The 23,581-nt window shown below is 35.3% G+C and overlaps 1 protein-coding gene across 2 annotated transcripts in view; it reads left to right on the top strand.

Annotated features, from left to right (window-relative positions):
* Positions 1–23,581, top strand: part of LOC126965936 (netrin-1-like) — a 262,688-nt gene that overhangs the window by 165,348 nt on the left and 73,759 nt on the right. Inside the window, exons 2-5 of one of the 2 annotated variants that reach the window (XR_007729635.1) lie at positions 9,815–10,003; positions 14,797–14,946; positions 17,366–17,428; positions 22,025–22,096. Coding sequence is in view for 1 of the 2 variants with exons in the window: in XM_050809750.1 (XP_050665707.1) it covers positions 9,815–10,003; positions 14,797–14,946; positions 17,366–17,435; positions 22,025–22,096 (481 nt within the window). In the remaining variant the exon portion in view is untranslated. Of the gene's footprint in view, positions 1–9,814; positions 10,004–14,796; positions 14,947–17,365; positions 17,436–22,024; positions 22,097–23,581 lie in introns of both variants that reach the window. The other variant, XM_050809750.1, reaches the window with a different exon arrangement.

Genomic DNA, 23,581 nt, shown 5'->3' with positions numbered 1-23,581 from the left:
CTCGGCTAAGTCGAATTAGTAGGTCTATTGTGGGGCGATGTATTTGCTTTTACAACAAGATCCCAGAAAATGTTCAAAACAAAAATATTACGTTACTCATGAATTGTTAAAAACCTTTGTGTGGTAAAGGTTACTATAACATAAATGACTTTCTTAATGATACCACTGATTGTGAATGGAGCAACCGCCCTCGGGCTATTAAATAATAAGTTTAATTGTAGATTATTACTTTGTAATATGAGTTGTTTTAAAAAATTGAGTTAGCCGAAATCCATTACGTTTTAAGCAACTGCTCGCTTTCAAACTTATATATAGCCGGAATATAATTCGTCGCGAATCGCCATACTGTAATTACGACTATTTCAAACATTTGTCAATTGACTGCACGTTTCATACAAAATTAAATTTCAATGTTTACTTAGGCAGGCCTACGTTACGTAGTATTTACATACTCTTTGGCTGATGTGGCAGATGGATGAAATGATGTGACAAGATAATATAATTTTTTTTAAATGGAATAGTAGGACAAACGAGCGTACGGGTCACCTGTTGTTAAGTGATCACCGCCGCCCACAATCTCTTGCAACACCAGAAGAATCACAGGAGCGTTGCCGGCCTTTAAGGAAGGTGTACGCGCTTTTTTTGAAGGTACCCATGTCGTATCGTCCCGGAAACACCGCACAAGGAAGCTCATTCTACAGCTTTGTAGTACGTGGAAGAAAGCTCCTTGAAAACCGCGAACGACAAAAAGACAAAAAAAAATATGAGATTCCTATGTGTATTTATACATTTGTATGTAATTAATGTTAACATTCATAAATATTATAAATAATTATAATAATCCCGCTCAAACAACAAACTAAGCTACTCTTAGAGTTTGCGCGACTAAATAGTCCTAGTGGCCTGAGTGGAGAGCGCTCCTTATGGCAGCACTAAGATTTGGATCCCGATTGTATGTGAACGTTTCATGTAATATTTACTAGCATACTAGATGTATATGGAATCGATCCATCGGGTGAGGACACAGTACACAAGATGTAGCGGATTATACCGCGTAACTGACAAATACCTAGTAGTGAATAATTATGAATAGGCATTTGTTGCCAATATTGTAACATACAACTCTGCATACAACAGGGTTTACATATCGGCATTGAGTTTGTGCTATTTTTACAATAATATAAGTGAAAATGTTTGAGATGTATTTTAAAATGATACATTTCGTCATTGTTGATCTTATGAATAAACCGAAACCTTTACAACTACATATAAATTATGTAAAAATAAATTAAAATTTTTGGTATTCAAAACCTAAAACAAGGAAACATATTTCGCTCTGTGACTTAAAGCACAAGTTTGTTAGTAAAGCCTGCAAAATCCATTTCAATCTGTTATTAACATAATTAATATATAATAATTGCGTTAATTATTTACAATGAATTCTGGTAAGTGAATAATTCTAGAAAGGTGTGACTAAAACGGATATAGATAAATTGTTACTGTTAGAAGCTTCTAAGCTATTTACCGCTGTAGAGTGCAGCTTGACCTCATCCTTATATTTGCTCGCGGCAGTTTGTCCAATACTAAAATGTATTATTCATTTCATGTTGACCACGGGGAAGTAATTTTCTATTTTAAGTTCTAGCATTACTAGCAACACTTACTGTGAGGTCGAGTGTCATATCTTAGTGTCTTGTCTTTCTATACACCTTCTTCTGTACTAGATTTAACAAAATTATACCGGGCCGATGTATGTACAAGTTTATTTATTTATTTAAAACATCACAAAATCCACAGAACTTAAATTAGGATATAATAATACTATTTTGTAGGACTTACATCTAATAACGGATTTACAATATTTATAATAAGTCCTGTGTTTGTGAATTACTCTAAATTTAACCTTCCTTTAGATTTTTATTAACACTCCTTTTAAAGCAGCCTTTACTGTTATTAAAAAGTTCAGTACTGTTGAATTGCTTATTATAGCTGCATAGAATGCGACAGATTACCGAATTTTCATAATAATTAGTGTGTGTAATAAGTTATTGATAAAAACCACATTTTTTTTTAATTTTTGTCCTTATTTCTGTCTATTTGTTTGTACGCAGATCGTGCATAAATAAAGCATCTAATCTAATGCAGTTTTCATCGATGTATTGCTAAAGAACAAGAATACAAACTTAAAATTAGAAAATAATTTAATAAGCATTAACTACAACTGTGTTATTATGTAATAAAAAAATCTATTTTAATTCAATTTAAATCATGCTACAAATGTTTTATATTTTACAATCGAGTACGCCTCCATTGTCTGGTCACCTCAATATAATACATATACTGATATGCTTGAGTCTATTCAAAGACGTCTTTTTCGCGTATTGACGATTAGGTTTGGTCTAAAAAGGGAGCTGACTACATATGAGGAAAGGCAATCTCACTTCAAGTTACTGAGCCTCGAGAATCGTCGCAAATTGCATGGCCTAACGACTTTATACAAAATACTCGATGGCACAATTTCTACTTCCCTCTTGTCGAATATTCATCTAAGAGTTCCCAATCGGACTTCAAGACATGAACAGCTTTTTATCATTCCGTTCTGCAATAATAACGTGTCCTTCCATAACCCTATCTATAGAATTTGTCGTCAATACAATGCACTACTACTCGAAATCAGTGAAGTACCTGACATCCACAGTTCATCTGTTTGTAAATGGAAATCTAGTTTATATAAATTCCTTAATTAGTTTAAAATTTGAAAAAAACATCTTAATATAACTACCATAACTATTCACTTCTATTTGTCCAAGTATATATTTTATATTTTTTCTTTTGTAATTACCTAAAATTAGTTTTAAAATTGCTATTACTGTTGTATTTGCATAGTTATTAATTTATGCTAAACATGCTGTGCACACACCCTCGTGGAGTTGCAGCCTATCTTGTATTTAGCTGATAGTTTATTTTGTTTATTATGTATTTGTTGTAATTATGTTGTGTGTACCTATTAAATAAATAAATAAATAAATATATTTTTGTTAAAAGTAGAGTATATATCTATCTTATCTTAAAATTGGATGTATTTCGCTTTTTTACAATAAAATAAAGTTGGGCATTCTTTAATAGCATTACTTTAAGTATTTATTTAACTATTACTATTTTGCTTTTTTAATCATAAAACGATGTCTTAATAATGAATAATAACGCGATAAAGTCTTTACCACATTGTGACTACCGGGTATCGGAGATAAAAAAATCGCTTATCCTAAAAATCCTGGTAAAAAAAAATACATAGACTATATAAATTATTAAATTAACATCAGTCCTTGACCAGTGTGCTAAGTTTCATATTAATCCGGTTTTGGAGGGGTCGAAAATCGAGTTCTAAGATACAACAGACAGACACACCAACACACTCCTTCAATCCGCCAGTGGAATCACATTTTTATGACATAATCTGGTACTTAAAGCTATTATGCACACTCTCAATATGCCTTATAAATATATCAAAATGTAAACTCCAGATTACGCTCTAGATAACGATTTACCAGTGGGAGGCTCCTTTGCACAGGATTCCGGCTAGATTATGGATACGACAACGGCGCCTATTTCTGCCGTAAGCCAGTAATGTGTAAACATTACTGTGTTTCGGTCTGAAGCGCGCTGTCGTAGTGAATTTACTGGGCAAATGAGACTTAATATCTTATGTCTCAATGTGACGAGCGCAATTGGTAGTGCCGCTCAGAATTTTTGCGCTATTCAAGAATCCTGAGCGGCACTGCATTGTAATGGGCAGGGCGTATCAATTACCACCAGCTGTCCGATCAGAATGTCTTGATCAGCTTGTCTCGTCTCGTATTTTAATAAAAAAAAACGCTTCAGTATTAGAATACTCTCTAATAATCTTAGAAGATATAATTATTGCATTAAGCAACGCTAAGGTTGTTCTTAACGTTGTGAATCGTGGCGCTGCATCACGCTGTATCAAGGCAGGCAACCTAAGTTGGCTGATACACTTTTCGCAATTGTGAATAATCAACTGAAATTTTGGTAAACACAGATATTAAAGTTTAATTTATTTTGTTAAAAGCAAATATTTATTAGTTATTATTCATGTTTGTTTTTTATCAACTGTATAGTAGATCCTGTAGATGGAGCCACAGCCTGAGAGTTGAACAAGATATACCAAAATTAACGACCTACGTTCTCGAACGGTTGGCTCAGTTGGTAAAAGCGCTCGGGCGGAACCCGCATCGTTCATAAATTTTGGTAACAATTTCATTCACTATTTTAAAACAAAAACAGGTTAAAAAGTCGTACAAAGAAAATACATGATAGTGTCATGAGTGGTAGATATTTTGGCATTATCTTGTGGCGTTGCCACTCCCACAAGATATCTCAACCGGAGCTCAGGCCTCTGGCCGGAACTATGTGGACACTGGACAGGTCCTGAATGGATGTTCAGTGACCTATGACGTGCTCCCACATATCCTGCGCCGCTTACTCACACAAAGCAGAGGAAACACGGCATTCAATACTTGTTACACACTTCATCTTCCGCGCAGGCGTTACATCGTGTTACCTTTGTCGTTGATTGATGATTTTTTTTGTAGTATAGGTATTTTTTTTTTCAAATCGAAATATTTTTATTCAGAATAGAATTTTTAGCATCTAGGTTGAAAATAGCGCAAATAGCCCCTTGTTGCAAAAATATTGTATTATAAGCGGCGATATTGCCCCATAACAAAGACATTATTGACTAACCCCCTTATTCATAATGGTCCGCTAACTTAAAACAGCCGTTAAGGAGTGTTTTTTCTCATTCTGACTTATGTCAATAGAAGAAGACAGAGTGTGAATTAGCAATGCTTTAAGTTAGCAGACTATTATGAATAAGGGGGTAAAAATTTAAAATATGTCAAAGTCAAAGTATTTATTTGCACAAACATGTTAGATTGATGTTACATAAATTTTATAAAGTGCATGTTTGCCATATTTAGGACGTGCAAATTTTACTAAATACATTATACATTACTAAATCGTGAGTAACATTAATATCACACGGACGTAGTACAAAAGCTCTCTTATAATACATTCGTTTATGTTAAATCAAATAAAATTTTAAAAACAAATTTTTATGAACGATGCGGGACTCGAACCCACGACCTCCGGCGTTCCGTGCCGGTGCTCAAACCAACTGAGCTAACCGTTCGAGTGACGTATCGTTATAAAATCTTGTATGCTTTGTTCAACTCTCAGGTTGTGGCTTCATCTACAGGATCTACTTTACCAACTGAGCTCACCGTTCGAGTACCGCCTCGTTATAAAATTCTGTTTGCTTTGTTCAATTTTAAGGTTGTGGCTTCAAAGAGCGACCTAGAAGTGAGGGTTATCACTTTAAGAACATAACATATTGTTTATATTAAAATTTTAGTTTTCAATCAAGTTTAATAGTAATATCTACCGCCCGTGAGAAGTAAACTCAGCAATAAATCTAAATACAAGTTTACCTTCCAACATCCCATATAACATAATATTATAAATACTTATTACAACATCTTACCCATTTCGAATCATTTTTCAAACGATCAGACGCATACATTTACCATAATAGGACCCAGAGGCTATTTGCAAACAACAATTTAGCCATTCTGTGCATTAAATATGATGAAGGCAAAATAAATCTCTCCCTTGAGCTGCCCTTGAGCTAAATCATACATTTTCTTAATGGCTACCTCTTTCCTTATAAACCCTTTTCTAATATTACTTTTCACTTATTTATTTTATAACGTATTATATATATTTTTTAAATGAAAATAAGGGACGAGACGAGCAAGGTGTTCAGCTGATGGTAATTTATACGCCCTACCCATTACAATGCAGTGCCGCTGAGGATTATTGAAAAACCCAAAAATCTGAGCGGCACTACAATTGTGCTCGTCACCTGGAGACATAAGATTTTAGGTCTCGTTTGCCCAGTAATTTCACTATCTACGGCGCCCTTCCGACATACAGTAATGTTTACACATTACTGATTCACGGCAGAAATAGGCGCCGTTATGGTATCCATATTCTAGCCGGCATCGTGTGCAAAGGATCCTACCACTGGTATATCATATTTAATAGGTTCTCAATAATTTTACGAAAGCAATTAGGCTACAAGAAATTAACTGACTGAAAATATATTTAATGGATACTCTTTATAAACAGTTGAATTATTTTTATTTCTTTATGATTGTTAGAGTTTTGATTCATCAAAGTTCTGGTTATGTTGAGTTTATTACATGAACGTGCCTTACCGCTAAACAGCAGTGGGTTTGATCAACTATTTGATAATAACCTTAACTTCAGTATGAACGAGCGTACGGGTGTTAAGTGATCAACGCCACCCACAATCTCTTGCAACACCACTGGAGCGTTGCTGGCCTTTAAGGAAGGAGTACGCGCTTTTTTTGAAGGTACCCATGTCGTATGGTCCCGGAAACACTGCACAAGGAAGCTCATTCCATAGCTTTGTAGTACGTGGAAGAAAGCTCCTTGAAAACCGCACTGTGGAGGACCTCAACACATCCAGATGGGGGGGATGATATCCTAACTTGGGGCTAATATATATATTATTTTGTATGTAACATATCATATACCCTAGCACGGCAATATGTTTTGTAAATAATAAAAGTGTATTTATTTTATGACGTAATGTAATCTTTATAAAACTTATATGTATTTATTTAGTCTGGCCATAAATACTGTTACAATTAAAAATAAACATAATATTACATTTGGATTTGGAATCTGTCTTTTATATGATTGTTCATTGAGATTCAATACATTGTTCAATATTTTGCGATATTAAAATTTAGTGGGGTGATTCTCTTTATCACCCTGCTCGCTGTGATTGCCTTACACAAAGTAGGTATGGAGCCAGTTGCAATTTTTAAAACTCTCCATACGCTTGGTATTAGTAAAATGTTTGTGTACCGGGCTATTATTAGGTACAATGAGACCGCCTCTATTTGTGACAGAAAAAGATCTGGCCGTCCACGTAGTGTTCGTACGAAAAAGGTGGTCAAAGCAGCAAGAAAAGAATTCGAAGAAATTCTGTCCGAAAGCAAAAGATTTTATCTCAGGAGATGAAGATAGTAACTGGAACCATGTCGCGTATTTTAAAAGATGACTTAGGACTTCCAGCTTATAAGAGACATACTGGTCATTTCTTAACTGATAATTTAAAAAAGAAGAGGGTTGTAAAATCCAAACAACTACTGAAGTGGTACGCAAAGGCGAGTCACTGTAAAATTTTATTTACGGATGAGATTTCTTTTTAATTTTTGCATTTTAACAAACAAAATGACCGTATTTATACTCAAAGCTCCAAGGAAGCTTCCCAATTATTCGACAGAGTGCAACGTGGCCACTATCCTACAACAGTGATGGTTTGGTGGGGTGTATATCTATGAAGGAGTGACTGAGCCATAATATTGTGAAAAAGGTATCAAAACATCGGCAAAAGTGTATCAAGATACCATTCTTGAGAAGGTAGTGAAGCCTCTTAACAACACCATGTTAAATTACCAAGAATGGTCCTTCCAGCAAGACTCGGCGCCGGGTCGAAACGGAAACGAACGTTTCGAACTTCATCAGAGCTGAAGACTGGAGGTCGTTCAGTCCGGATTATGATTTATGGTCAGTTTTAGAGAGTATAGCTTGCTCTAAACGCCGTAATAATTTGGAGTCCCTAAAACAATCCGTACGATTGGCAGTGATCTAGCCGGCATCCTGTGCAAAGGAGCCACCCACTATGTACAATCGAATCACCTCATTATTAATATCAGGGGCATCTTTTAAGTCCCGGCTAACTTTAAGAAAGGTAGTTGCTTGGTCGTAGGTAGCGCCCGTCTGGATTCTAGCGTTGTATCCGAGGCAACCGATGAGATATGATTTATAGTAAATACATTACTCACTGATGTGTCCACGAAAACTTTTGGTCTAGACAAACGGGGTTAATAAACAAAGGAGTTTTAAATGTATGTTTGCTTACATCTCGGACGTCAACAAGAAAGGAACTGGTTGACCAGTAACAGATATAAAAATATTTATATAAGACAGTCCCATTGATCCTCACAACACAGGACCGTAAATCAATGCGCATGCGCCGGCATTAAGCTGTCATCAAAACGAGAAACCAGTTCGCTGCTCAGTCGAACATGAACCATGAGCTTAACCACATACCACACCACCTTAATACGATTATTATTATTGGGTGTTAACTTAATTAATTAGATAACTATTGCTGCACTTAGTTAATGAAGGCAAGGAAACATCGGACACTATTTAGACGACATCAAATGTAATATATCTAGTCTTGCCATAAATACTAAAGCAAGGAATAAAAAATCAATTCCAAATAACATTTATTACTTTTACAGTGTGTTAGTTTAATACATAAATATAAAACTATTTAAAATATAAAAAGCTTATTCGAAGTGGTCTCCATTGGCCGCAATATAATCTTTTCAACGTTGAAGCCAGTTAACAATAGCAGCACGCACTCTTTCCATGCGAAAATTCTTCACTGCCAATCGTACGGATTGTTTTAGGGACTCCAAATTATTACGGAGTTTAGAGCAAGCCATACTCTCTAAAACTGACCATAAATCATAATCCGGACTGAACGACCTCCAGTCTTCAGCTCTGATGAAGTTCGAAACGTTCGTTTCCAACCAAGACTGCGTGGATCGACCTTTATGACCCGGCGCCGAGTTTTTCTGGAAGGACCATTCTTGGTTTTAATCAAAATAGATAAATAAATACTCTTTCGTCTCGTATACCTGTTACTACACTGGCAACAAATTCTTCAAATCAGTGCCTAACAATGCACCGTAACTTGTGTTGACACTCTGGCGCTTTCCCATGTCCAAGTTACGTCAGTTGGTACTGGGGCTGCTGCTTCGACTGCCGAAGACAGCAAACGTCGCAAGTATATTCGTCTCAATGAGTCTCATCTTTGTGACGTTTGGTGTCGAGAAAGTTGGCTCGTGGGGCCCAGAGGCGCGGAGAATGTACAAAGTACTATCTACGCGCCTCAATAAGGCTACTGGAAACCCAAGCACTGGTAGCTAATTCGGGCAACAGACCAGCCTAGCTCTCCATAAACAAATCTCTAAATAAGCACCTCAGTGTGCTTGGAATAAAAAACGAAAGAACTTTCAGATTTTGCCTTGAGGCCAATGAAACGCCTCTGCTAGTGCGGCCCACTAATGCATAAGAGTAACACCATCTTTGGTGACTATACCCTACTCCCAGGTGCTATTTGTAATACTCGCGTCTAGAAGATACTGCGGTTCGTAAATGCAGCAGGGCTGGACGACGAGCTTTTAGTATGATTCGCGAACACAATAGCAATCTGAACGCGGTGTTACTAGGACTCATTAGGACTAGCCAAATAGCAACCCTCTGCAAATAATAATTATAATAGCTTTGCAACGCGGAAATGCTGCAATTCTTTGTACACTTCCCCGTAACGATAGTTTTAATCTATTTATATATATATAGTGAAAATGGTGTTTGTTTGAGGCTCTTTCAAGCCTAAACCACTGATCGTATCGACATGAAACTACCACCATTCAATGTGAAATTTATCCTAGATGGATTATGGGTTATTTTTTATTGTATTTGTAACAATATGAATAAAAATTAATTTATTTCCTTTTAAAATTCGCCCAGCTAACCGGGCGGGAACAGCTAGTTTATTATAATCATATTATTGCAGCAGGTAACATGTATGTGTATTTCAAGTGGTGTTTGTCGGTCACAGAGTGCAACTGCAACGGGCACGCGCGCCGTTGCCGGTTCAACATGGAGCTGTTCAAGCTGTCAGGGCGTGCCAGTGGCGGCGTGTGTCTGAAGTGCCGCCACTACACAGCCGGACGCCACTGTCACTACTGCCGCGAGGGATACTACCGGGACCCAGCCAAGCCCATCACACACAAGAAGGCCTGCAAACGTGAGTCATCATCGCCATATCTTAATATATATTATAAATTACGTGACACGTTGTTTGTCCGCGATGGACTCCTAACTAAAGAACGGATTTTAATGGGGATTACTTCATCGAGTGCAGTTTAGTCCAACTTGAGAGATAGGATAGTTTTTATTTCGATTTGAGACCCATAATTATTTTTAATTTCAATATTTGTTTTGTATGGATATATTTCCTATGAAAGAATTTATTGACGCACGGTTTGACAGTTCTGCTGTGAAACAATTTCATTATAGTTAACAAGAGGGAGGAATGCCGTTCTATACAGTCATAATATAGAACGTCATTAATAATAATTAAATTAATAGAGAATTATTGACATATTCATAAAAAAAAACAGTATTTTATTAACTATGCACAGAACAACCTCTATCGGGTCAGCTAGTATTGTATATAAATTACGTGACACGTGGACTCCTAAACTAATGAACGGATTTTAATGGGGATTACTTCATCGAGTGCAGCTTAGTCCAACTTGAGAGATAGGATAGTTTTAATTTCGATTTGAGACCCATAATTATTTTTAATTCCAATATTTGTTTTGTATGGACATATTTTCTATGAGAGAATTTATTAACGCACGGTATGATAGTACTGCTGTGAAACAATTTCATTCTAACAACAGGAAGCACATTTTACGAAATAATTCTTGATGCTATGAAATATTATTGACAAATTCATAAAAAAAAAACAGTATTTTATTTATTATGTACAGAACAACGTCGGTCGGGTCAGCTAGTATAATATAATCTTGACTATTGCTTCTCAATATATTCTTGATAATGTAATGTATGTTCATAGGCACATAAGTGAATTTGTCAGAAACTGTCATAACCTAATTGTTAACACCAGGAACATACATAAACTTATAATTCCTACTACTTGGCTAAGTCGAGTTAGTAAGTCTTTTGTGGGGCGATGTATATGCTTTTACAACAAGATCCCAGAAAATGTTCAAAACAAAAATATTACGTTATTCAAAAGAATTGTTAGAAAACGTTGGTGTGGTAAAGGTTACTATAACATAAATGACTTTCTTAATGATACCACAGATTGGGAATAAAGCGACCCCCCTCAGGCTATTAAATAATAAGTTTAATTGTACATTACTACTTTGTAAACATATTTTTTTGATGAAAAAATTAAAGCCCGCTGAGTTTGTTGCGCGCGTTCTTCTCAGGTCTGAGGCATTCCTTTTGGAATGGGTGATAGTTTTTGACTTTCAATAAGTGATGTCACATCCTGTATTGAATTAAAATATTTGAATTTATTAGGTAAACCTTAATACTTAGAACGAACGATTGAAGTGTACGAAAATTATGTATGTATGTAATGTACAAGTGAAGCTAAAATAGCGCATATAAACACCGATGTAAATTAATCAGCATTAAAAACTGTAATTCGTATAAAGCTAATATAATCTAATTTCTGCTCAGTGAACTTAATCATCGGTATTATCTTAGATGATCTATACGCCGATATTTTCATTTTAATATCTCAAAGGAATCTCTGCAATATAAGATACTTCGACATATAAAACTACATGAATGCAAAGTAGTGAATAAGTACCTTACTGCTTAACTAGAGGTCAACGTTTATATTATGATGAACATTAATGTTTTTTTCTGAGTCAAGCATGTTTATATAATATTATTTATTGTATTCAATATTATATGTTTGTTCTTTCAAACGACCAGTAGTTACATGAGTTTCTTGCTACTTCTTCTCAGCTCAACCCTTTACGAAGTAGCTGTAGATTCAATAAGAAAAAAATGTTTTTGACATTCATAAGTGTCATTTCCGTCACCTACATATTGTATAAAGTGATTTTGATTTGTTTTGATTTGATACATGCTATTCTTAGTATGCCTAATTTGTGGCTGATAATGTATTATATGATGTGTATAATTAATATTATTATTTCCACTATTTCTTTCAACGACTAAAATAGTAGATTGTTGACCGAGGGTCGAAAGAATCAATTCCCGAGGTATTTAGACGCCCGAGCGCAGCGAGGTCGGCTATAGTTCGAGTAAGAATTGATACTTTTACCCGAGTTAAACACTCTACTTTTCATTTCAAATATGAGGAAAATAAAACTAGTTGTTTATCTAAGCACAGATTAGTATCCCGCCAATTTATTTCGACTTTTTAAATTTCAAATATGGAACTTACCACGTAATTGTTGAGATTTATTCCGCTCAAGGAAGTTTGCGCTAAGTTCACACTGGCTGTTTAGAAAGTCACATGGCCGTAGCATTTTTTTTATTAGTTCTTTTTTACATAAAACTCTTCGCAGTAGTTCTATTTTTAAAGTACATTCCGGCCCTTAGGTGGGAGTAATTTGTATGAGTTTTTCCCTCTCTATGGAGGGAAGCAGCATTTTCCACCTAATAATCAGATCAAAACAACCGAGTATGAGTAATGAAAAATATTTTCTGACATGTATTGTAAACTGACCATACATACGATACCGTCGTAAAAATAACAAATTCTAACCAGATAAAGTGACAGGACAATACTTAACACAAGTGGCCCTTGCCCTTTTTGGATATAAAACTAGCAATTCAGCAAACGGTCAGCATTATCGAAACACGAAGATATCCCTGAAACGGCTCCCGGAGGACACATTCGGGAATGTCGGCGAAGTTTCGATTCGTGCGGGTTTTATGGGGAAACTATTTGGTGGACAGAAAGTTGTGTTAGCTCTTTTATTTTTGGCGTTTATAGCTCTTGTTTGCAGTTCGGTCCGATGGCTTTGTATTTTCACCGTTCGTTTAAAAATAAAAGTACTTTTGTCTTAAACAATTCTTTATTTTTGTTTCGTAGAATGTGTTGTATTTATTTTGACTTTTAGCTATTTTGTAATATTTCTTTTGTCTATGATACACATTTAGAAATTATTGTAGTTTATTAGCGAGACATTAGGTATATTACATTTCGGCGGATTCAAACTAAAAATATTTAATTAGAAAATTTGAGTTTTTTTTTTATGAAAAATAAGGTAGGAGACGAGCAAGACGTTCAGCTGTCGATAATTGATACGCTCTACCCATTGCAATGTAGTGCCGCTCAGAATTCTTGAAAAACCCAAAAATTCTGAGCGGCACTACAAGCGCTCGTCACCTAGAGACATACGTTGTTAAGTCTCATTTTTCCAGTAATTTCACTAGCTACGGCGCCCTTCATACCGAAACTCAGTAATGTTTATACATTACTGCTTCACGGCAGAAATAGGCGCCGTTGTAGTACCCATAATCTAGCCGGCTTCCTGTGGAAAGGAGCCTCCCACTGGTGAACTTACAATAGTTGGACAAGAGATAATAAGATCGAGGAGTATCAGAGAAAAAAATAATCTTTTAAACTATTTAATATAAATTATGCAATATTAGCATTAGTTTGATATTGTCGTAATTACATTCAATCCATTCCTTACGGAGGTGTTATAAATATCTAATAGTTATTATGATAATTAAGCTTTAAATTGTCATTTTCGGAGAAGCAATAGGTGCTGAAAACGTTTCCATAAGTTGTATCAATTTAAGAAAATTAAAAGAAAACTTTTTATTAAAATTACATGAACATAAACCCACATTGAGACTTTTTAAGTATAACAAATGTTCTGCTGGTCTGATTATGTGCAGATTAAAATTTTTGTTTATACTGAATAAATCCATCATGCTGTCTAGTATATACAGGTGTCCCAAAGTTATGGGACTACTATGTTACTTAAGAAGAGTTAATATTTTTGGCCATTCTTTCGATTGGCATCATAAGAGTAGGGGTGTTTTTTTTTCTTTTAAGTCTGGTCGACTCCCAGACGAGGCAAGAAATTTTTAAAAAATCTTTGAATGCAGAATTACTAACTTTTAAAAATAACATAAAGTCTTCTTTCAGTAAAATAGCCTATCTTCGATATTTAAGGTACTTTAAGTCCGTTCATGTCCCATAACTTTGGGACAACCTGTATATGTCGCAGGTATATTGTCAAAGCCGCGATATTATAATTTAACGGTCCGTTTTTAGGGATATTGTAATGTCCCCGGTATAGTGTTACAATATCTGAACGACGGAGCCTTGCTCGGATTTTTAAGAATGTACAAAACTTGAACAAATTAAAACTAATAGGACATCTAATTTCAAAATTAAAACCTGGCTAGATCGATTTATCGCCCCCGAAATCCCCTGTATACTAAATTTTATGAAAATCGTTGGAGCCGTTTCTGAGATTCAGATTATTGGAGGCGCCGCAATTATTTTTAATGTTATTTGGTTGTCTATATATAAGAATATACAAGAATAACTCGTTTAAAGATATAAGATATAGATATTTTAATAAATCTAAGTATATATATAATTAAGGAGGTTAGCAGTGTGAGGCGTCGAGCGTTCGGATTGGTCAATTTTTTTCATTCGCAATTTGCAAATAGTATGTAATAGTTAACATTGGAGTGTGTTTGGAATATTCTATCTGAAATTATTGTTGAAATAGTAGTGAACCTAGTACATATTATCTGCCAGTAAATGTACGTTTTTCTAGAAATAATTATGGCTTGAATTCACCCATCCAACTTGTTGCAAAATTATATAAACAAAGTAATAATGATATTATAGATATCAATTTTAATACATTTGGCAATTTTGTTAAATATGTTTTTGTTATTATTTGGATTCATATCTATAATAAGTTTAAAATTATAAGTAGTTATAATATATCTAGTTGGTAAGCCTTTTTATTCAATAAATGTGGTGATCAGCGTGCGACTGCCACCCGGTGGGTGCGAGCGGTAAGACCTGCAACCAGACGAGCGGCCAGTGTCCCTGCAAGGACGGCGTCACCGGCACCACCTGCAACCGCTGCGCCAAGGGCTACCAGCAGTCCCGGAGCCACATCGCACCCTGCATACGTGAGTTACATTTAATTATTTATTTAACCAAATGTAGTGGTTTTTATTGAACGTAAATACCGCTATTTTTTGTCTTTAACCAATTCGACACGTGTTTCATGAATGCCTCGTGTAGAGGACACGAGGCATTCTCAGGAGATGTTGACTCGCCAAACTCTGGCAAGTCAATTTGCTACTTCGTCGATACACTTGTCGTATTGATTAAAGACAAAACTTAGCGCTCAAAAACACAATATTAGGATATTATGGATTTTTCCAAGATTAAGCCAAATTTAATTAATTTTATTTATTTAATGTTTAACGTTGTTTTGCCATATACCTAAATCGAGTACACCTGGTTTGATCGTCCCAAAATATATTTGTATTTCTAAGTAAAAAAATATAGGTTCCAGCAGTGGCGTAGCGTGCCTTGGCGGGGCCCCGTATAAAAAAATTGTTTGGGGGCCCTAATTTAAAGAAGCTGAAATTGTTGCTGAAATAAGTTGGATTTGCCTTCAAATTGTCCCCAATTATGCTCTGTCATATCCCATACTGTGAACTAGAAAATCTGTAAAAGAAATAACAGGATGCAATCCGGGAGTGCCGGCAGAAGTGAAAACTTGAAAATTAACGTCGTGCATTTTTGAATATTTTTGGAAAGGTTGTGGAATAATTTCGCACGAATTGCTTTATTTATCAGTATGAAAGCATTTATGTGGTTAAATACAATATTAATTTATTGCGAAATCGTAAACAAAAATGACAATTTATACTACATTTAAAATTCAGAATCATTACAATTATTTTACATTTTAAAGAAGACTGTCTTACGAATTTTCAATCAGGTCACGTGTCCTGACGCGAGTTTACCTTTTTATACCCATCCCAAGAAAAATGCTCAACGCCGCTAAGTTTTCACTTCAAAAACTTGTGATATACTCGTACTGCAGGCAAAATTGGAGTCAGCTGCTCTTTAAGAGCAACAATAATAAATAAAATAAGATTGATGTTTATATATTTCCACTTCCTATCACCAATCACGATAATAGAATGCTTTTAACTCTTGCGAAACTTATTCGCTTCCTACAGTTTCATCAGCTACATTAAGTTTATTGAAATATGAATATCGTTGTATATGTATAACCGAGATTGCGTCAACATCAATGGAAAAATAAGATTAATTATTATTCACATTATCAAAGAAGTAAGGAATTGTTGCATTTAATGTTTTTTTTTATCAGTTGTAAAATTCAATGAATGTGCCTACCGCTTTTATTACGGGGAGTGTTCCGAAGAGCTGTTTCACCTTATTCTTGCCGCCGAGTTCCACCTTCGAACGACACGCCACAAATTAGGATATCATGCCTACCATCTGGATGTGTGGCGGTCCTCCACAGTGCGGTTTTCTAGGATATTTCGACTTCCACGTACTACAAAGCTGTGGAATGAACTTCCTTGTGCGGTGCCTTTTCGTACAATTTTTATCTAAATTGAATGAATAGCATGGCTCCAACTGTAAAAGTTGAAGTAAAATTTTGTTTTTTTTTTCTGCCTATAAAAAATACCTAAGTAATGAAAAAATTAATTTTCTTCTCATATTCTATAGACATGTATTTATTTTTTGTTAAAAATACAAAATTTTTACAAACCGTCAAGAAATGGTAACTGTGCGATATTTTGGCGATTTCTAGGGACAGCACAAATGCAATGCTGCAAATAAGAAATAGTTCGCATTTCGAAAAATTTAACTCAAGGCCGATTGAGCTAAAAATTTCTACTACAACTTTCAAATCATATAATACAGAGTCCACTTCACCACCCAAAGTACCATCATCCAAGTACCAAACATTAAATTTTGATTTTAATTTTGTTATGGCGGAATGAATGGCTACGCTAAATATTACCAAGAGGGTCGCCTTGCTGACAGCCAACGGAAGACCAAATATTGTGAATTTTGAATAATAATTTGGATGGTTTACTGTAACATTGCCAAATATACTGATAGATTGAAGGATTTGAATTTTTGACTTCCCTCGGCAGAGCTCCCACAGAGTTTTTTAAATCTAATTTTAGAAAGACATCACCAAAGTTACTCTCCATTAAAGTACGCGCAGCGTGGACTACTACTTCGCAACCACATTTGCAACCGAAACCCAACTCAGTTGGGATAAATTTAGTTGATAGGAAAGGAGAAATATGTCTACAACAAATCTTAGAAACAAGGCGTCGAAAGGTGCAGCCCACGGCTATAGGACGAATACCACCATCTTTTTTCTTAAGAGCGCATATATTCGCACCATATAAAATTTCGGTAATTACGGTATTAATTTATTCATTTCTACTTATTGCATGATTTGCATTGTGAAAGACTAAAGCACAAAACCCTATTTAAGATAGAAGTTTAACACAATGAATGTACTAATATAGTTTGTTGGTCCAGGTATTCCCCGCGTGGTGACTGCTGTGCAGGCCATGGAAGCAGTGGACGCAGACCCGGGCCGCGGTAAGTAGTAAGTGGCCCTCATTGCACTTTCATCTCATCACCTACCATCACTCTGTTATCACACCACATATCTAATACTCTATAGAGTCAATGTCAGACGTCTTTAGAAACTTAAAACGACCAGAAAAAAATCAAAATTGTGTTGCGTATGTCTTCTAGCAAAGAAAACATTCAAGATGTGACTAAAAAATGGTGATTTTAGTTAGAAAATTTTAGCAGACCATAAGTCTACTAAGGCGTTAGATTCTGTATTTAGTAATAATACTCTTAATAATATTTATTTAAATGTTCTCAACATTTAAATAAATAACCAAAACAAGGTCGATAAAAGAGATAACCTAGATACAATTCTTGTAAGACAAGATGGTCCTAAAAATATCTGAGAAAAATACGATAAAGCCACGTATGTAGAAATACTTAAAAATATAAATAGTTGGTAATTATATGTATGGATAAGAATAGGGTGACGAAGACGACGTTACGAGTAACGAAGAGTACGTTATTGTAAATTTGAAAGGAGCAATAAATACTATATCTGCACAGAGCACGTATCTTTTAGAAAAACAAGAAAAAATATAATGACTATAAAATTAAATTTGGCATTAAACTGTCTTATTGATTAAATAATCAATCGAAGTATCATTAATATATATATAGATCATAGATCAATGAATTCTTGTTTTAGTAATAATCACAAAAAATGAGGCTCTTGGATAAGCACAGAGAATAGCGTAACCGTGTATGTATTTATTTCCATTCAGTTCTGTTTATTGAATCTGACAGATTGAATGCGTAAGACATATAAGTTTCACTTCAGCCAAGCCCATTAGGCATCGAAGTAAGTCTGGGTCCCACACAACACGACACCAGTATGATAACTATCGAATTAATTCAACAATTATATTCAAGTACGCCGGATATATTAATCAATGTTTTGTAATCTCATATGATTGATACGGCTCGCTTTCGAGCCTGTTTTGTGCGTGAGTTTCACGGATTTCTATCTTAGGCAATACGAGTGTTCGAAGATTGAGCTTGTTGTTTTTACCAAGTGGAATTGGGTGGTGCAAGTGCTAATGAAATACATGTTAAATTAAAAGAAATTTGCAAGAAACATTGTACTTAAGATGTTAACATAATATTATTGATAATCCAATATGTTTCGTCAATTGATATGCAAAATATGTTACATACATACATACATAAAATCACGCCTCTGTCCCGTAGGGGTAGGCAGAGACCACTTCTTTCCACAGTATCCTTACATACTTGTTTCACTTCGTCCACTTTCATTATTCCTTTCATACATGCTCTCCGGTTTAGGGTACTCTTGAACTGGCCTTTTTTCAAGACGTCCCTGATTTGATCTTGAAACGTCCGCCTAGGTCTACCCCTTCCAACAGTTTCATTCACACTGGCCTTATACACTTTCTTCGTCAATCGTTCTTCATTCATTCTCTCGACATGTCCAAACCATCTCAGCAAAATATGTTACAAAATTGTCTAAATGTCGGATTTAACAAAGCTATCATTAATATTCATAAAATTTAAATTCAAATTTAAAGATATTATAATATAAGGCGTCAGTAATTGAATAATCCATTTAGTACCTATGTATAATGTTAACAAATTCAATGTCATTTAAGTACATAATTTACATATATTATTATCAAATAAACTAATTCACAATACCTAATAATTCATTTTGTATTGAACAATTCATTTAAACTACAGAAGCACTTATTTATTGACCACTGTTGCAGTCTTCTTTTAAAAACTTTGAAAGGTAAATCTCAATTCATTAGGCAATGAATATTTTCATAAAAACAGTAACAGAGACTAAACGATGTTTAACAGTATTGATAACCACAATGAGGTTGACGATGGAAAGAAATGTAATATTGTGAGTAATGAATAATACCTATTTCTAGCAATGCTAACTTTCACAGTATTACATTATTCGAGAAGATCAGATTACTAAATATATCTTTTACACGACTGAGCATTGATGTTAGTATCCTCGGCCTTGGACAGATCTAGGAATCTTTTAGAAGTGATATATATGAAGGCAGCCTGGGATGCCACACAAAATAAATCACCTGCAAAAATCAAGTTGAAAGTGCTTCTGACATGAGTCTGAAAAGTATGATTTTTTCATTAATGTAAACTACTAATTATACCATTTCGCATGTAAATCTGTTAAAGTTTATTAAAATACCTAGATCCCTAAATTTAAGGGTGATTACAGAGATTTTTTTAAAGCTGACCCAAATATTATTATTTTACATCATGGCTATAGCCGTCAAAGTCAAACTTTATTCAATTAAGCTTAGACTAAGCGCTTCTGAATCCTGAATAAATATTTCTTTCAAATTATTGAATCTACCATATTATGTTCGGAAAAAGTACAGCTCGTGAGGAGAATATACAAGAAAATTAAAGGTCACTTTTTTAAATCAATGAATATTTTACAATAGCTGTAATTTACAGGCATCTATAATTGTGTTCAAATTCAAATTCCAGCTACTATACAACAACAAATTAATCTTTTAATAGGATTATTTTGATGAGAAGCTAGGAAACCTTTTTATTTATTTATAAGGTTTACATTTTAGTTACGACCAGAATTCAGATTGATATTATAAATAGGTAGAGATGCAGACCCAGGCAAACACAGCTTGCGTTTAAAACAATATCGCTCGGTATTGGATACGGAGTAATATTAATAAAAATATGGAAGACTAATAATTTTTTAAAAAAAATTTGATTAACAATAGCTTTTAAATTTAGTTAAAGAATCTCAAAGATTATCTTTACTAGTAGCGTGACAGCATCCTGTAGAGCAAGCCGTTTTGACCCATTTTTTTATCAATAATATTGACACATTTTTACACAAATTATCTAACGCCAAACCAGGCATAGCCCATGCAGTGGGTTGCAAGACAAAGGTATATTTAATACAATAAACTTACTTAAACATACATAAATACATATAAAAATCGGGACCTCTAGCTCAGAATGGCAGGGTCACTAACCACTGGGCTACATGGCTGGTCAAATTGGTCCTTATATTCGATACATAACCTTTGGCATTGGCTCACATTTTAATAATATTTATAAGCATACGGTGTCATAACAGAGTCCATCCCAACTGTGTTCTTAATATTTATATCAAATTTTTTTTATTTCAATAACTGTTACTGTTATAAACATAATGAATTGTTGATGACAGACAAGATGTCACCATTTTGTCCGTCTGTACTCTTGAAATATTTTGAACACAGTTATTATTTATGTTAATTTGCAAAGTTCCTGTGAAACCCGTAAACTGCATGAGTAAGTGTCCCTTAGAGGCTAAACTTGCGCTCAGATGAGCCTGAATCATGCACAGAGAAAACATGATTTGAATAATTCAACTTTAATGGTAAATGGTCTTGTAGTTGTTATGAAATAAACATTATTTATAAAAAACTTAGATCATTTATACGTCTAGATAGACTATGACAGCTGTGAAAACGTCGAAAAAATTAAGTTTAGAACTAACCTCTATGCAATGCACGCACAATAACACAAAGTGTCATACAAATCGCGAGTGTAAGACGTAGCTTCTCACGCACACTAAACTAATATTTCTGGCCAGCAAGAGCACTGATCTGCATAAATACCACTGGACAGGCTGTTCCATAAGTTTGATAGCAATTTTTTGTGCCTATTTGAAGCGCCACTCGCGAGCGTCCAGTAAACTAATTTTGACGCATAATACAAATGGCTGCCAAGGAAATTACGATACTTTGAAGTATTTTTGCATTTTGAATTCAATCAATCGAATCAACGTAATAAAGTACACATTTTTTTGGCAATAGTTTCCCTCCATCTATCGATGTTTGCTGAAGTTTTCGTCCATAGTTTAAGTACCGCAGACTCTCACTACAAGGCCAACAGCGCCATAATGGCGAATGTCAAACAGGCACAAAAGCACTTTGACAGCCGCCAGTCCAGTGGTATATAGTAGAGTTCAGTGAGCAAGATACTCTATCTAGACGTATTAATTATCTAAGAATTTATGTTTGAATACGCGTCTGAATATATCCTACTTATGTGTTAGTTCCATCTTGTTTGCTTGCAGGCTTGTTATAAATTCATCTTCATAAACTCATAGGCTTTTGTTCGTTAACGTGTCAACTGGTACGAGACAAGGTAACGTTCATAACTAGCACGCTTACTGCTTAGACTGACAAGAATATGTGTCATTCAAAAATCTAGATTAATTGACGTGCGCTCTTTTGTTCCAAATTACTAAAAGCTTAAAGTCAAAGTCAAATAAACTTTATTCAAATAGGTTTAAGCTAAGCCCTTTTGAATCGTCACTACAAATATTTCTTTTATATTACTGAATTTACCAGAAACTCAACGGCCACTCTTTTCAATAAAATAGAGTACTTTATAATGGCTGTAATATACCTTACCTTTAAAATAATATAATTATACAATGCTAGTGTATACCAATGTCAAGTTTTGAGTCGCTTAATCGAATCTGTTTTGTTTGGATCATGGATACCTGGTGGTTGGTACTGACGGTGCGTGTGTTTGTAACAGCGGAGCAGTGCGGCCGGTGTCGCGCCGCCGCCAGAACTCTCAATCTCAACAAGTTCTGCAGCCGAGACTACGGTCAGTATTCTGAAAAGCTATCCGTGCAAATTGAGCTTGAACAATTATAATTATTAATGGTGTGAATCATGGCATTCGACCATATTTTTAATCCCATTCTTTAACAGCGCGTCAACATTTAACCTTCCAAAATCGGGAAGTGCCCTTTGGTCTTTCATATACAACAAAATCGAAAGTGCCGTACGGCACACTACGCCCTGACCAAGTTGTGACCATCATTTTGTTTATTTAACATGGTCTTATAGCTTGTTTCAATAGCTTTCTTATACATTCTCTCATATCATCCTAATTATAAGCATCAATTAATACACGTAAAATAATAGATGACAGGCCGCTGCGCGCGCGCCAAATTCGCGCTGATCTATGACATACCGCGGCGCGAGGGCACTTGCCGATTACGGAAGGAAAGTTGCTTGTGCTATGTTGCTGCACTATGGTCTTTGTCGTTTCAACCAGAAAGTTTGGTAAAAACTGCTATGTACTTTATGAATGAACACACCATTCAGATGAATATATTACTTTTTTTGATGATGCTGAAATTAACCTGAATCTGGCCAACACGCTGTCCTAAACACAGTGTTTCCTGTAAAAGAAGGACTACAATGTAAAATATGGATCATTTGACATATTCCCTCAGTACCTATAGCATGGAATAAGAGGAAAAACAATCCTTCGAGCGTAAGGGTCACCAGATGAAAGATTATTACCGCCGTCTACACTCTATAGTCTATGGCAGCACAAGAGCGTGGCTGCCCTTTAGATATTTTTGCTCGCTTTTTTAAATTGTTATCATATTATATTGGCAAAGATGTTCTTCCCACAGTTTGATCGTATCTGAAAGAAAGTTTCTTAAAACATGCATCGTAGATGTTCATCAGGTGGTAAAGTTGCTACTTTTATAATATGATGTGACGAGGCGAGTTCGTAATCTTCACCTGAAGCCAAGTGATACACCCTGCCCATTTTTATGTTTTAAACTGGCATCTATCTACAACACCAAGGGTCAAGAGATGTGCTGCCGGCATTTATGTTGGGAGTATGCTCTAAGCTTGTAAGTCTCTAGGTCGTACCGGTTCGGACCCCAAATCTTACACAACTGCAATTTCGCTCGTCACCTTGAAACAAAAGAAGAGAAGTCAAGTCCTTCAACGAAGGTGTACTCGCTTTTTGTGAAGGTACCCATTTCGTATCGTACCGGAAACACTCCACAAGGAAGGTCATTGCTTGGGCCACGTGGAAGAAATCCCCAATGAATCGACGACTCTATGCATCGCCAAGTGATTAAGCCGTTCACGAAGCACTAGGTCCCCGACAATTGGAGCTAATCTGCGTTGCACGCGGTTAAATAAATCGAGTTGATACTGGGGTTTATTAATCAGTTAATATCCTTTTATATTAATTGAGGTATTGTATAAACCCCGCCCGCTGGTACTGGGACCCAACCTGTGATTCAATATCCGCGTGACGTCAGCAGGCAGTCGCCAT

Source organism: Leptidea sinapis, chromosome 1 (genome assembly GCF_905404315.1).
Source record: "Leptidea sinapis chromosome 1, ilLepSina1.1, whole genome shotgun sequence".
NCBI lineage: Eukaryota > Metazoa > Arthropoda > Insecta > Lepidoptera > Pieridae > Leptidea > Leptidea sinapis.
Note: the sequence above shows the minus strand (reverse complement) of the source record. Positions and strands in the feature narration are given on the sequence as shown.